The following is a 14,575-nucleotide window of genomic DNA, read 5'->3' on the forward strand; positions in this document are numbered from 1 at the left end:
GGAAATATCTTTGGCGATGGTATCTGCAAGTGTGTTGCCCTTTATGCCGGAGTGTCCAGGTATCCAAATGATTTTGATCATGTGTGTTTTTTATTTTTTGATGATACCTGATTTGTTTTTTTGTATAGCAGAGACATATTGAATATGTTTACCCTTGTTTTTGGCAGAGTAACAGCGTGGAATATAGCTGTTGCTTCGGGGGTGAAAATAGAGCAGAATGAAAAAAGGAGGTCGTACGCGACAACTTCTTGATTTTCCTTTACCACAGCATAGGAGGTGTGTGAGGCCTTCGATCCATCCGTGAAAATCAATTGCCAGCCGTTGGATTTATAATGTGCGATGGTTTCGGAAAACTTGGCTTTATAAACGGTGTTTGGTGTGCTATCTTTCCGCAAGGTCATTAATGAAGGATGTTTTGCTGCCCGCCCAGGGGGGGTGATGAGTGTACCGCGGAATGTGCTGCTTGATCGGCAGTTCAACCTGATTCGCGAATAAGGAGCAGGTGTGTATTGAAGAGGGTTGTTTAGGAGTGGATACCCGTGAAGCGGCAGATTGGAAGTCTTTGTGGATGAGAGGATTGGGGTTTAGGGTGAGCTTTGAATAGAGCCTGAATATTTTGTAAGCGCAAGTTATTGTGATCCTGATGGGGGTTTGAAGTTCTATGGATAGTGAGGATATATTGGATTGGGTAGGAAGGTTTCTCTTAACCAGAATGGCGATTCCTTGTTTCTTTGAGATTATGTGAGGTAGGTTGTGGAAGTGCCCTACGTAGGAATTGGGGGTGGGGGCAGAGGAATTGTGGGCAAGGTGAGTTTCGTTTAGAAGTATAATGGAGGGTTTATACATCTTTATTAGGATTTCAAGTTCAATGTAGTTATTGTGATACCCGTTTATGTTCCACTGTAATAATGGTAACATTTGTTATATAATATGTGTGTTTGTATATGAATTAAAGGGTTAGCATAAGGATATTTATATTTATGACTTATCTATGTTGGTTGACTTGTGTGACGGTAATGTTGTTTTATATGTATTTGGTGTTATGAGGACGTTAAGATCGGGGAATTTTGCGTGTAATTGGCTGAAAGGTGACATGTCGGTATCACTGATAATTGGGCTGGGGTATGTAGGGGTGGGTGGGCTGGAATATTTTTCTGCATTTCTACTTGTAGTCGCTATTTCTGGTGTGCTGACGTTAGTTGCTGTTTGTTGTCTTACTGGGGATGTTGTTATGCTGTTTTTCTGCTGAGGTTTGGATATGGTTGAAGTTGTTGGTGTGATTGATTTAGTATGACATGTTTTCTTGGATGCTCCGTTATTTGCTTGTGGGTTATTCTTTGTAGTTTCTACCTGGGGTTTGTTTGCTGAAGTTGTTTGCAAGTCGTGTGCTGTGTTTACAGTTGTTGGTTCGGTCATTATACTGCTGGTGTTTTTTACAATTTGTGGGAAGGACGGCGCCCTTGTTTTTTTTTTGAGGGGGTTGCATTTGATGTGTGTTGGGGTCGCTGTTGAAGATTTTCCATGCATCTCTAATTGTGCATCGGCGCTCTATTTTTATTTTATTTACCGACTTGTGTTTAAGGAAAGTGGGACAGCCAGGGTCATTGGATGGATGGGTTTCAATTTGGCAGTTTATGCAGAATGTTCTTGGGCATGGATTATGTGGCGGAGAGGTTGATTTTCTATTTTTGGTATGACCGAGTCTTTGACAGGTTTTGCATCGCATCGGATTTGGGATAAATTCTTGCACACGAACCCTTTCCCATCCTAATTTAAGGATTTCTGGTCTACGGATTAGGTCGAATGTCACAATTGCAGCACCGGTAGAGATTAGTGCGTCACCATCTTTACGCATGATTTTTTTGACTTCGATCACTTTTTGGTTTCCTAGCCCTTCTACTAATTCTTCTTCGGAGAGATTGATTCGGTTTCTGGAAAATATTCTGCCTTGCGTGGTGTTAAGACCTTTGTGAGAGTTAATTTTTACAGGTATAATGCCTATGTGAGTTGCTTTAATATACTTTTCGGCCGATTTCGCATTTTCGACTTTTAGGAGGAGGTCACCGGATCTTAATTCCGTTACAACGGTGTTATCGCCGCAAATGTGTTTTAAACCCCTTTCGATTTGAAAGACATTATATGATGATAATGGACGGATTTTGTCAACTGCAATTGGACCGATGGCACTTGCCACTAAGAACCGAGGGATATGGTCGGCATTTTGTTTTGGCGCAGGAAGTGGTACAAAGTCACTGAATTTTGGTCGTTTGTTTGGACGTTGCAAATCGGGATCGAGTAACCGAAACCTATTGCTTTCGGGGGGGTCAGCCCCGTTCATGGTGTCGAATGATAACTATGGCACTGAGTTTTTTTTTTATGTTAACACTAATAAACTAACAACTACAACTTTAAGGAGCTGCGGTAACTGAATCAGCTAGACTATCGTAGTCGATCGCAAAGAGGAAAAGAACGCGTGAAAAGGCCACGGGACGTGTTTACACGGTGGTTGCCCACTTTGAACTGCAATTGAAAATAATTAAGCAATATGGAGGGTAAAAAAGACAGAGTGTGAGTTATGAATATATTTCATTGGCTCACCTATTATTTGGCTACGAAATTTGAATACCTCGAAATTCTGTTGTACATGTAATTGATCCTTCAGATTCGCCATACCGTCCAAATGTTTGCAATTTCCAATTCTCGTGGATTAATAAAAAACAAGATCAAATAATGAAAATGTGTAAAATCCATGTTTTTCTCAAGTCCAATTATATGTTGTGTGCCCCAGGGTTGGAAAACATTCGATCCTTCTTTTGTCCTCAAGAAGTTGCTAATTTGTTGGAAAAGGGTCTCTATAGCCTTACAAACTGAACGACAAGACCAATTCCCTTCATGAAAACTTTCTTTTTTAACGATATATCTTCACGAAATCTGGCAAGGATTATTGTCAAAGGCAACGAAGCAATCTCTAAAGTTCTTCTACGGAAAGTCTACTTTGGGTCTTTCAACAAGACAATGACCTAAAGCACACAAGCAAGTAAGCTCAGCTGTGTTTTCAGAAAAATAGGAATCATGGAGGGGCATGCACATGCCGATGCTAGTCCAACTAGTAATAATCAACCTTGTGAAACTGTTGAGCGTGTATGGAAATTAATATCCAATGAACGATGTGAAAACCCCACAAAGGGACCTCTACCAAATTTTAATAATTTCTCATATACTTACATACATAAGTTAATTTCGCTATGAAAATCTTTAAAGTTGAAATTATTACTACAAACACATCTGAGCTTGGATTGGAAGCCGAAGCCGGAAAAACCACGTCAAAGCAGTCAAAAATCAAGGTTATATTGACAGTTTTATTCGATTATCGAGATGTGGAGCACTCCGAATTCCTTCCGACCGACCAAACTGTCAACAAGGAATACTATTTGAGTGGTTTGCGTTGTTGATTTTTGCGTAATGATAATGAACCGTCGCATATTGGATTGATTTTTTGTGAGTTTTTCGTCATATTTTCTACCAATATTCGCCTGATTTAGTTCCGTGTGACTTCTGGCTATTCAGCAAACTCAGACGACCGCCCCGGAAAAACCGTTTTGAGACAATTAAAGACATTAAACGTGAATCGCTACGCGCATTGAAGGCTATTCTGGAACTAGACTTTAACAACTGTTTCGAGGATTGGAAAAACCTTGGCAAAATTGTATTGGGACCAAAGTGGATTACTTTGAAGGAGACGACACACTATAGTCTTTGGAGAATAAATTAAGAATTTTAAAATTATGAACAAAGTCTTTCAATTTTTTGCTCATAGTAGCATGTATGTATATCCTTTCGAAATTGAGTTTTAGTAATCTTAAAATGAACTAATTTCTTAAGTTTTGTTTTATGAATAACATGTAAATAGAATATTTTAGTAAAATAAAAAGCAAAGTAAACATTTAGCAAATAAAAACCGGCATTATCTTTATTTATTTTCTACATTGTGCGCACTACTAAAAACAACATAATTGTATAGTAGACGGGTCAATATAAACAAATACATGAATCGTTTACTTTTTTCTCAAATAAGCGTAAGTTAAATACTTATTTCGGTTCGTTGAATATGCTATACCTTGAGGTACTGTAGCAGAGAACGTGTTTTCTATATTTAAGTTCTAAAAAATCCTGAAGCCATTTTCAGTGCGTCCAAGGCTACGAAATTCACATTTAGAACATACCATACACATTGGTGGCTGCCTTAGAAAGGATGTGCACCTAAGACACAAACCCTTCCGTTTATTCGCAATATTTCTTATAGGAGCATGCACATTTCATGTACACGTTATGTTATGTATGTACACGTCTATATAACTAACTAACACGTCTATATATAACGTCTATGTATAACTGTTGCATTTGTTCTTCACTTTGTGCAGAGCTTTTAACTTATTACCAACAGGACTTTATTGTTATGAAACTCCAGTTTCTTTTTGTACAGAATATAATAGTTTTGTTCACCTAACGGTTTTTGGTATCACCTAAAACTAATCGAGATAAATGGGTTATATATATACATATAAAAGATCAGGAAGAAGATACGAGTTGAAATCCGGAAACTTGGACTATAGAGCCGGAATAAATATTGGACGATGGGTGTGGCGCCGCCTACTTTCATCACCCCACCGACCGATTTTAAGGGGCTATACCAGTGTGACACATTCAAAAAAAATTTTTGTTTTGTTTGCTTTTTCGATAGTTTATATTTCCAAAAATATCCTATGAAATCGGCAAGGTCGTATTTTGAATAGTTTTTGGATAGCAGCGTTCTAAAGAGCGACGGCTCGGAGGTACACGCCTATGTAAGTGGAACTTTAAACGCGTTTTTCTCGAAACGACATTTTGCAAAATTGCTGGCTTCATAACTCAACGAGAAATTAACCGATCGACTAAAAATTAAAACTGAATATTTTTTATTAGATTTACCATGCAATGACCTACGATCGTTTTGATTTGTTGAAAATTGTCAATTTGGCATAAAAAGACGACAATTTTTTACCTAAAAAACCGATTTTTTTATTTCAAAATTAATTTTTGATACTTTTCAAAGATCGTAGGTCATTGTATAGAAAATATATTTAAGTTTAATTAACTTTTTGAATTTTCTTCTGTCAGCTACTCATTCGGCCGGAATCCGAAGACAGCCCATAACTCCTTTATTTTTCAACACTTTTGTAAAAAAAAAATCTTAAAATATAAGTAGCTGAAAATATACCTTATTACACTCAAAGAAGTTCGAAACATTTAATCGAGTACTATCTTTAAAAAAAAATCACGAAAATCGCCTAATTTTTCATGCGTTACACTGGTATAGCCCCTTAACTTAAGTAATTTGTGACATTTCTATATTACAGTGCAAAAATGGGCCAAATCGTACTCCAACCAGGCCTACTTCCCATATAACACAATTCGAAATTTCATTTGATTCTTTCATTTTCCAGTGCACAAATCAAAAAGAAATTAATATAACGGGATGAAACTTTACTTAAATTGCTCAAATCCTACCAACACCCGGTCAATGTAAGAGATAAGTATTGAAATTCAGGAAAATTCTGTCCTGATAATAGTATGACTGTGTGTCAAAAATGGGTTGAATCGGGCCAATACTTCTCTTAGCTTCCGTATACCTTATAAAAAGAGGGATTTAAGGGAATCAGGGTCAAAATTTTACAATGGGCGTTGCCCCGCCCACTTTCAGGTAAAATCAATATCAAGGAGACCCGCTCTACCGATTTCAATGAAATTTGGTAGATGGCATTTACCATATTTAACATTTGTTGCTGCTCCTGTTCTTTCAGTTTCTAGTATACAAGTTAAGAATCAATGAATGTATCGGGACAAAACATTCCTCGAATACTGGATTTGAAGTGTTCCAGCTTAAGAGCAACAATCATCAAAAGCTATATTAGGAAATTCCAAAACTCAAATGTTGCAGGCAGTTCCTTTGTTTTGTTTGATACAAATTCATCTGGGATGGGATTGATGGATCTATATTTTTAACAAAATTATGAAACAATTTTCTGAAATGGTCTGTTCTATAGAACTTATAAGTAAAGGAAAAATTTTGTCCAAGCAGAATGCAACTCCAGCGGGTTCTCAGGAAGTGTTTTTAAAGATATAGTTTTCCTATGGATGTTCTTATAGTAATATACATATTTGTATAATGTTTATTAACTGATTTTTTACAGTATTACATCTACATAATTATGTGCATATGTTTTTACAGTTGCTTTAAACTAAATACTCATATCTACATTTAAAATACTAATTGTAAGAGAATTTTTTACATTTCACGTATTAACGTGTGTGTACACAAGTAAGTATATTCAACAGTTCAATAATGATTTATATTCGTAAAAGTATAGTTAATAATGGTATCGTCTTGGCGACGAATTTGCAACGAATGCAGTTCTTCTCAGGGACTCAATAGAGAGAGCCTCGGTGCTGCAGGTGTTGCATAAGATGTCGATCCAACATATTCGGTTCATTGGACAAAGTCAGCGTCGAAGATGAGCGGTGAATTTGTGGGAACCCGTCGCGGGCAGCAGCGGCGGCAGCAACAGCTTGTGAGCGCAGCAAGTTATTACGATTCACCTGGCGATAGAGATCGATACCACGGGGGCGGGAGTTGCGACGCACGGAATTGTTAAAGGTTATTTGTAACGAAAGACGTTTTTGTGACAGTGCCGCCAATTGTTCGGGTGATAGTTCGATGACTTGTGGTGCAAGTGGCGATGGCACCGTGTATATCGGGTTTGGATTGTTAGAGTTTGCATTGTTTGCCGCTCCACAGGTGCAGGTCGAAGTTACTGAGACGTTGTCGTTGTCGGTACCCACGCCGTTTTCCATATTGAAAATTTGATTCTCTTTGCCCGTGTTGTCAGCGGCCGCTGGATCTTTTTCGAATATCTTCACTACTGGCATGGGTGGAGTTAGAATAATGCCCGCTTTTCGAAACTCTTCTAAAGCGTCATCGTAGGTTGGCAACCCTGAGACAATGGTATAAGACGGAAGGGACTCCACCTCGTAATTTGGTGGGTAGTGACGACATATTTCCAAGGGTTCAGGATTTGTCCGATCTGCAATGATAATAGATAAATTGTCATTATAATATATAAGCAAACTTTTGAAAGTTTTGGTCACAATCAATAGATATCGGTCTAAAATAATTACATGAAATAATACTTAAGGGTTATTCAGGTATATAACAGTGTCCGACCGACTCCTGAATTATATTAAACTTTTCCATATCAGAAAAAAGGACTTTTGAAAATGTTTCTCCATAGAAAGATACTTTATATGCCTTTCAAAACGATAAACTTAGTCTTAGTTCGGCTCTTACCGAATATTTTAAGGTATTGCAAAATTCTATGTTAAGCAAGTAAGGAAGTCTGATTTTGGACGACCTTCACGAAGTTCGACCTGGAGGGATCTACGACCTCGATTGAATTCACCATAACACTGATAAATACTAGTCCTTGATGGAGCTTCGTCGCCAAAAATTTAATTAAGTTCATCGATGCACAGTTTCCGATTTAATCCACGTAACAACATATATAGCGCTAGGGTCGGCTTTAGTATACCGTCCCAGGATTTTGGGAAAAAATTGGTATGGTCGGATAGAGGAGATTCTCCTGATCACGAATATATATGGTTATAGCCGCAGGAAGATTATAGTTTTCGAGATATTCGCGTTTAAAATTTAAAATTTGCTATATTTTAATAACATTTTTTCTATATTTAAAATTAATTTTGCACTTATATTTTTCAATTTTATATACACTAACACATCACTAATTCGTTTGTACACATTTATTTTATATCATATATTGCAAAAATAGCTTTTATTATACATTTGAATTATTGTTGAATTATGACTATTTAATAATAACAAATTATTTTCAAACTGTCAAATGATAAGTGTTACCTTATCGACATCATTTGTAAAAATAAATTTGTCAAATAATTAGTGTTAACGTACTAAAATATTTTACAAACTAAAACAAAAAAAAATAAAAAGAAATATTATACCCTAAATAAAGGAAACATAATCGTTGATAAACAATAAAAAATTTAAGCGGCCTGAAGGCCGCCAATGTAAAAATGAGTCCTAGGGGAGTAAAAAATGTATACACCCCAGTGTTGGGCTGACTAGGTTTATTATTTTTATAGGTTGTTGATTCTCGTAGTTGGGGTATAATCTGTTCACTTTATTACAAATGATGTCCATAAGGTAACACTTATCATTTGACAGTTAATTATTGTTATTATTAAATAGTCATAATTAATCTCCTCTATCCGACCATACCAATTTTTTCCCGAAATCCTGGGACGGTATACTAAATTCTTCCCCCAGATTGCAGCAATAGTGTGGTCACGTCCCGAAATATAAAGAGCAACCTACGCATGACAGTCATATATATTTCATGTAATGGAAAGGCAAGGAGCCGCCACGCTGTACGCTGAAACAATTCTTTTACATATGGCTCAAGCAGCTCACGACTTTTGGCCTTTGACCAAGTATCCTCTGGGTGGCCTAAGAACATCCATTTGAAGGCGAAACATCCTCTCCTCTGGGTTGTGCGCTGGGTTTGGGACCCGCCACATAAAAAACGCACCCAATAAAAAACAACAAGCCTCGGAAGAGAAACCCTCTTTTAGATGACGACCACGGCAAACGAATTATGGTCTACGGTTTGAGGGCATGCACCTGGAATATTCGGTCCCTTAATTGGGAAGAAGCCGTTGGCCAGCTGGTTGATGTCCTTGTTAGAGTGAAGGCTGACATCACCGCCGTCCAAGAAATGCGATGGATGGTACAAGGACTGAGACGAGTAGGTTCTTGTGGCATTTACTACAGTGGCTATATAAAGAAGCGCAAATTTGGTGTCGCCGAGTACTGTCACTCCCCCCCGTGGATGAACGTCTAGCCACAATTCGCATTAAAGTGAAGTTCTTCAACATATCGATGATCTGCGCCCACGCCCCGACGGAAGAGAAGGACGAGGTGATCAAAGATGCCTTCTATGAGCGCTTGGAATGCACCTATGAGAGCGGCCTCCGCCACGATATCAAAATCGTGCTTGGCGACTTTAACGTCAGGGTGGACAAAGAAGGTATCTTTGGCACTACGGTCGGTAAATTCCGTCTCCACGATGAAACATCCCCAAATGGGTTCGCCGGGGCCCGAAATATGAATCCAGCATAAGAAAATACATACATCATCGAAAAGCCACCAACCAGATCGATCATGACCACGCTGCTACGAAGGTAGCAATTACCCGCCTGAAGAACAACAAAGCGGCGGGCCCGATGGATTGCCGGCCGAGCTATTCAAACACGACGGCGAAGGAGTGATAAGGAGCATGCATCAGCTTCTTTGTAGAATATGGTCGGACAAAACCATGCCCAATGATTGGAATTTAAGTATGCTCTGCAAAAGTCCACACAATTTGCGCCAACTACCGTGGGATAAGCCTCCTCAACATCGCATATAAGGTTCTATCGAGCGTATTGTGTAAAAGATTAAAGCCCACCGCCAACAAACTGATTGGACCTTTTCAATGTGGCTTTAGGTCTGGCGAATTAACAACTTACCAGATATTGACCATGCGCCAAATCTTGGAATATACCAGGGAAAGGAGAATCGACATGCACCACCTCTTCGTCGATTCCAAAGCTGCTTTTGACAGCACGAAAAGGAGCTGCTTTTATGCCGCTATGTCTGAATTTGGTATTCTCGCAAACCTAATACGGCTGTGTAAACTGACGTTGAGCAACATCAAAAGCTCCGTCAGGATTGGGAAGGACCTCTCCGAGCCGTTCGATACCAAACGAGGTTTCAGACCCCTGGCAAAAATGGCTCAATGTAATGATAGATCTGCACTTGCACAGTGGTGAAAGTTGGTGAAAATCCGGGCAGTTTAAAACTTAATCCATCCAAAGAACGTAATTTGAAAGCAAGAGTATTATTTCCTGATTTTGCTTAGAAATTGCTTTGACACATCTTTAATGTGCTTTTAAAGACTCTTCTGGTCGTAACCGTATTTTAATGTGGTGCTAATTTATGGTCCGATTCCGCCCATTTACAATACCAACATTCTCGTGGTGTTGAGAAACATGTACACCAAGTTTTATTAAGAAGTCTGAATATTTACTCAATTTATCGTTGCACGCACTGATTAACCATTGATCCTTAGAAAAATATCTCATTTTTAAGGAAATCAGGAATGTCGCAATATAATTAAAATTCAATAAAACTATAGTAATGAATTCAATGTTGTAATAAAATAGAAAGGTATCCATGCAAAATTCAGGAAAATACTTTGAATTTGATTCAAACAAAAAATTTGCAAGAATGATTCGTAGTTTAGAATTTCATTCTTTTACAGAATTGCACCTAATTTTGAGGTGTTAAAAATTAAAATTTTCGATATAATGTTTGTTAAAATAATATTTTTATCGTCATATCGTGCTTTTGTCATTATTTAAATATCGCCTTTTTGGGCTTCATACCTCTAATTAATCATTTTAACAATGCATCGCTAGAAAGTGAAAGGGTGGGACACCAATTGCTTTTTTAATGCCTCAAAATTATATTTTCTATAAATGCACCGTTCAATTAAAAAAAATCAAACGAAGTTCAATTGAAATGGAGGAGAGATAAACACAGCATTTACCATAGAAGTAAATTTGTAGAGGAAGAACTAGGAGAAACTGGTAAAAGAATATGACCTGTTGATTTAATTTTGTGTATTACTCGAACTAAATAAAAAAACGTTAAACAATAAATAAAAATGAGTTTTTTTTTTTTTACTTTAAAACTGACCAGATGACCGCTGTCAATTGCTAAATTTCATGTTTTATAGGCTTCGATTCCCCGTCATCCACCTTATACACGCATTCACATATTTAGTGGTGATTTGTTTGGCTGGAAGTTTTCGTTGGATCAAGTTTTGTTGCAATTGTAACAAGTAATGTTACAGTTTCATAACAATTTACCCCTCAAGTAGAAGCAGCATGGCGCGCACGTCACAATAAAAGTAGTAATAAATGTACATTTCAGAATATCATCAATTTCCAACGACCCTCACGCTCAGGACGATACCAGTGGGATGAGGTAAACAAGTGCCATACGACAGAACGTAGCATCCAAACATACTTACATACCATACATGCATACAGTAGATCACTTAAGTTATTAGTACACCTCACTTTTAGTTTCAAATTATATGAAAATTGCGCCCAATTTAAAAAAATAGCACGAATGTTTTTGTTTTTTTCCTTTTTAATCTTTAATTTCAATCATGTGTTGTCATGTTCTGTGTCCCATTATTTCTAGCTAATATTTTCAGGAATATGTACAGAAATCATATCACATAACAGCGAACGTTTGTGTGGTGAGCGCTGAACTTGCTTAAATCACACAACAAATATAAAAGCTACTTCTATTTTCGACGTCAGTAATTTCATTTTATAAAGATTTATCTCATATAATATTTACATAAATATTTCAGTAATGGCTCAGAGGAGAAAAATAACATTCAAATTATTTTGAAAAAGTAATTCATTCATTCATTTATTGATAAATTTAAGAATACACGCTCTGGACGTGGGTTTACGGGAGCAAAATTTCTTTTACTTTCAGCAAAACACTCAACTTATTTAACAATAAAATAAATATTATTTGGTGTAACTTAAGTGCTTCACTGTATACTATATATATATTTCACAAATACAAATATGCAGGTACAATTGCGTTTTATGCCGTATGCTCTTGGGCGTATGACCATTGTTGCTTTCCACTCCCTGCAGCATTCTTAAAAAACGGGGTGCGTTCCGACACGAGACAGTCATGTCGTCTCCACTCAGTTGAATGCGTAAAACAAACAAAAGGGTGTGAAACGAAGCAGGTACAATGAGTTTTGGAGTTGCTCATTTTTACCATTCACAATCACGTCTCCCCGTGCGTCATCCTTCCGACAGCTGCCCTACCAATGCACACCACAAACATTGCAATACTGTGAAATCCGCTCGCTTATACGCCGCAAAGTATGCTGGAATGGCAAAGTCAGCATGAAACTAATCTCCGAAAACGAACCAAAACACCGTTAACGTTGGCACAAGGTCTGTGTAGCATAGAAGTAGTAGCATCTTTTTCGTTTCTACTTCACTGTTTTTTAATTTATTGTTCACTGCGAATTAAGAATGAGTCATCCTTACCGGCGCTGAGGGATTCCCCATTAATGGAGCTTCCCAACAATCACATCCCGCATTTAGCGCAGTCCTGTTGTTGAATTATAAAAAAAACTTTATTGTAACCAAAAAGTGTGACTTTGGAATATTTGAGTGTTACAAAATGTCTGCAATTACAGGGTTGACTTTCATCCCACACTAAAATGCCAGTGAAGTTTAATCGAAAAAATGCGTGTAAAATATAACGGTTGTGAGCATGCTTTGGAGAGGGCGCTGACTTTTACAAGTAAAACACTCTTTTAAGTAGGAGTAAGAGTGTGCAAAGAATTTCAATTTTATTTATTACAATAGTCAATATAATCATACATATGTATGTATTTTCGGTATATATATAATTATAATTAAATTTTTTGAAGTTTGTCATGAAAAATATTCTCAAAATATTTTGAAAATTATAGCAGAAACAGCCAAAAACGCTACTCCCTTCCTTCCTTTGCCTTGCTTAGCGAGCAAAATGTGTGAAGAGTTGAGCCAGTGGTAAAAACGCAGAAATCAGCCATCTTTGTTTGTTTTCATTTGAACAATGTTGCCATATATAGTTTTGTACACATCTAACTTTTAAATTACAATTTTTCATAATATAAAATATCAAATCTGATAACAAACTATTAAAAATAGTTTATATATTTATAAATAATAGCATTCGACTCTGATTTTGAGTTATTTTAAGAAAATTTCAAACATATTGAAGACAACTTTTATAATGTCTACAGTATATCGAGATTGGCAACCCTGTGTTGTGAGAGAGCAATCAGCTGACACGTTTCTACGGCAAAAATCCAAATGCCGTAGGATTTCTACGGCATCCTACGGCAAAGAGAGAAGGCAGTAGCGTTTTTCGCTGTTCACTTACATTGCGCGCCCATAAGATAGGTCGTATCAGCTGACACGGGCCACGGGTCTACGTTTTTGGCTGTTTGTGCTATTATACCTAGGAACTATAGAGTATTTTTTAGAAAAAAATAAAAAATTTTTAATTACCAGATTCGGCTTTTGCTTCAAAATAAACCTCAAACTTGGCAATTGTGTCCTTATTGTCGCAAAATTTATTTCTTCTGGAACCAAGTGCGGAGAATACAGTGATATTGTTTTCATTGAATTTCAATGTAATTTCTAAGAGCTTGCTTTGATTTTTATATGCTTTAGTCTCTATCGGATATCCACTTCATCGATTTCGGTGCTCATATACCCTATACGGAATTTAACAAATCACTTCGCCAAGTTCGGAAACCCTTACAATAATTATGAAGCCACCTTCTTCTCATAGATAAAATGACGCTCTCTCATAGGAACGATATAAAACTGGCCGCGTTTATTCGAACGTTGCTTAAAAATATCTGTATGTGACAAAGGTTATATTTTTCATGACAGAAGTTATGTAGGAAGAATTCAATCTACGTAAAATTTTCGATATTGATAAAAACGCATAACAATGTATCTTTAAAAAGATTAATCGATGAATATTCTATTCAAAAACTTTATTACTTTTATTTTTGAATTTCAGTAAATATGTCAATGCGTTAGTAAAAGCTTAATAGAGATGCTATGAAGTGCCGATTACAATTCATTCTTTTAAATGAATATGTGGGACCTGACTGGGAAATTCGTAGCAAATCGAAAAATTAGCTACAATGGATTTACTGATAACCGTACTGATTTGGAGCTGAGGTCAAATACAAAGGTCTTTAAAGCAGCGGTATTTACCAATAAATGTTATGTGTAGGGGTACACATAAGTATGTTTGTATGTAAGAAATGTAATGGAGAGCGGCAAATGTGATAAGAAGGAGAAATAAAGCGATACGTAAAATATTGAGACGTTGGAAATGATTTCATAAACCAAAATCCACTGCATCCACATTAAAATGCGCTTCTAAGATTTGTGTAGTAATATTTTGATAATCCAAAAAACAAAAAAATCGACAGCTGACACTTTAAGCTTAGTAAGAATGGAGCGCTGTACGATAGGACAATGTGTCTTCCTTATTGAACAATATTTCAAAAATAATGAAAGTTTGGCAGCCGCGGTTTTAAATGCATCCACAGCGGGTCACTGTTTGATGCGGATTTTAGGCTGGAGGGGTAATTGGACCATATTTTGTTGAAAATAAGCTGATTTAATACAATTAGATATTCTTTTTGAGGTTATATAAAATCTCAGGTCTATTGCAACAAGCCCACACACAAGTGTAAACACGTGGAGGTCATTTGTCCGATGTGTATTTTGTGATTCAATAAAAAAATTACAATCGAAAGCCTAAAAACTATATCTTTGCGTT

General features: G+C 36.9%; 1 protein-coding gene across 4 annotated transcripts in view; it reads right to left on the reverse strand.

Annotated features, from left to right (window-relative positions):
- Positions 1 to 3,943: 3,943 nt before the first annotated feature.
- The window catches only part of LOC126762343 (uncharacterized), a 93,876-nt gene continuing 83,244 nt past the window's right edge, over positions 3,944 to 14,575 (reverse strand). For all 4 annotated transcript variants that reach the window (XM_050479048.1, XM_050479046.1, XM_050479045.1 and 1 more), the window contains one exon: positions 3,944 to 7,121. In XM_050479048.1, the coding sequence (XP_050335005.1) occupies positions 6,466 to 7,121 (656 nt within the window). In that variant the 3' untranslated portion in view covers positions 3,944 to 6,465. The remainder of the gene's footprint in view (positions 7,122 to 14,575) is intronic.

Source organism: Bactrocera neohumeralis, chromosome 6, assembly GCF_024586455.1.
Source record: "Bactrocera neohumeralis isolate Rockhampton chromosome 6, APGP_CSIRO_Bneo_wtdbg2-racon-allhic-juicebox.fasta_v2, whole genome shotgun sequence".
Lineage (NCBI taxonomy): Eukaryota > Metazoa > Arthropoda > Insecta > Diptera > Tephritidae > Bactrocera > Bactrocera neohumeralis.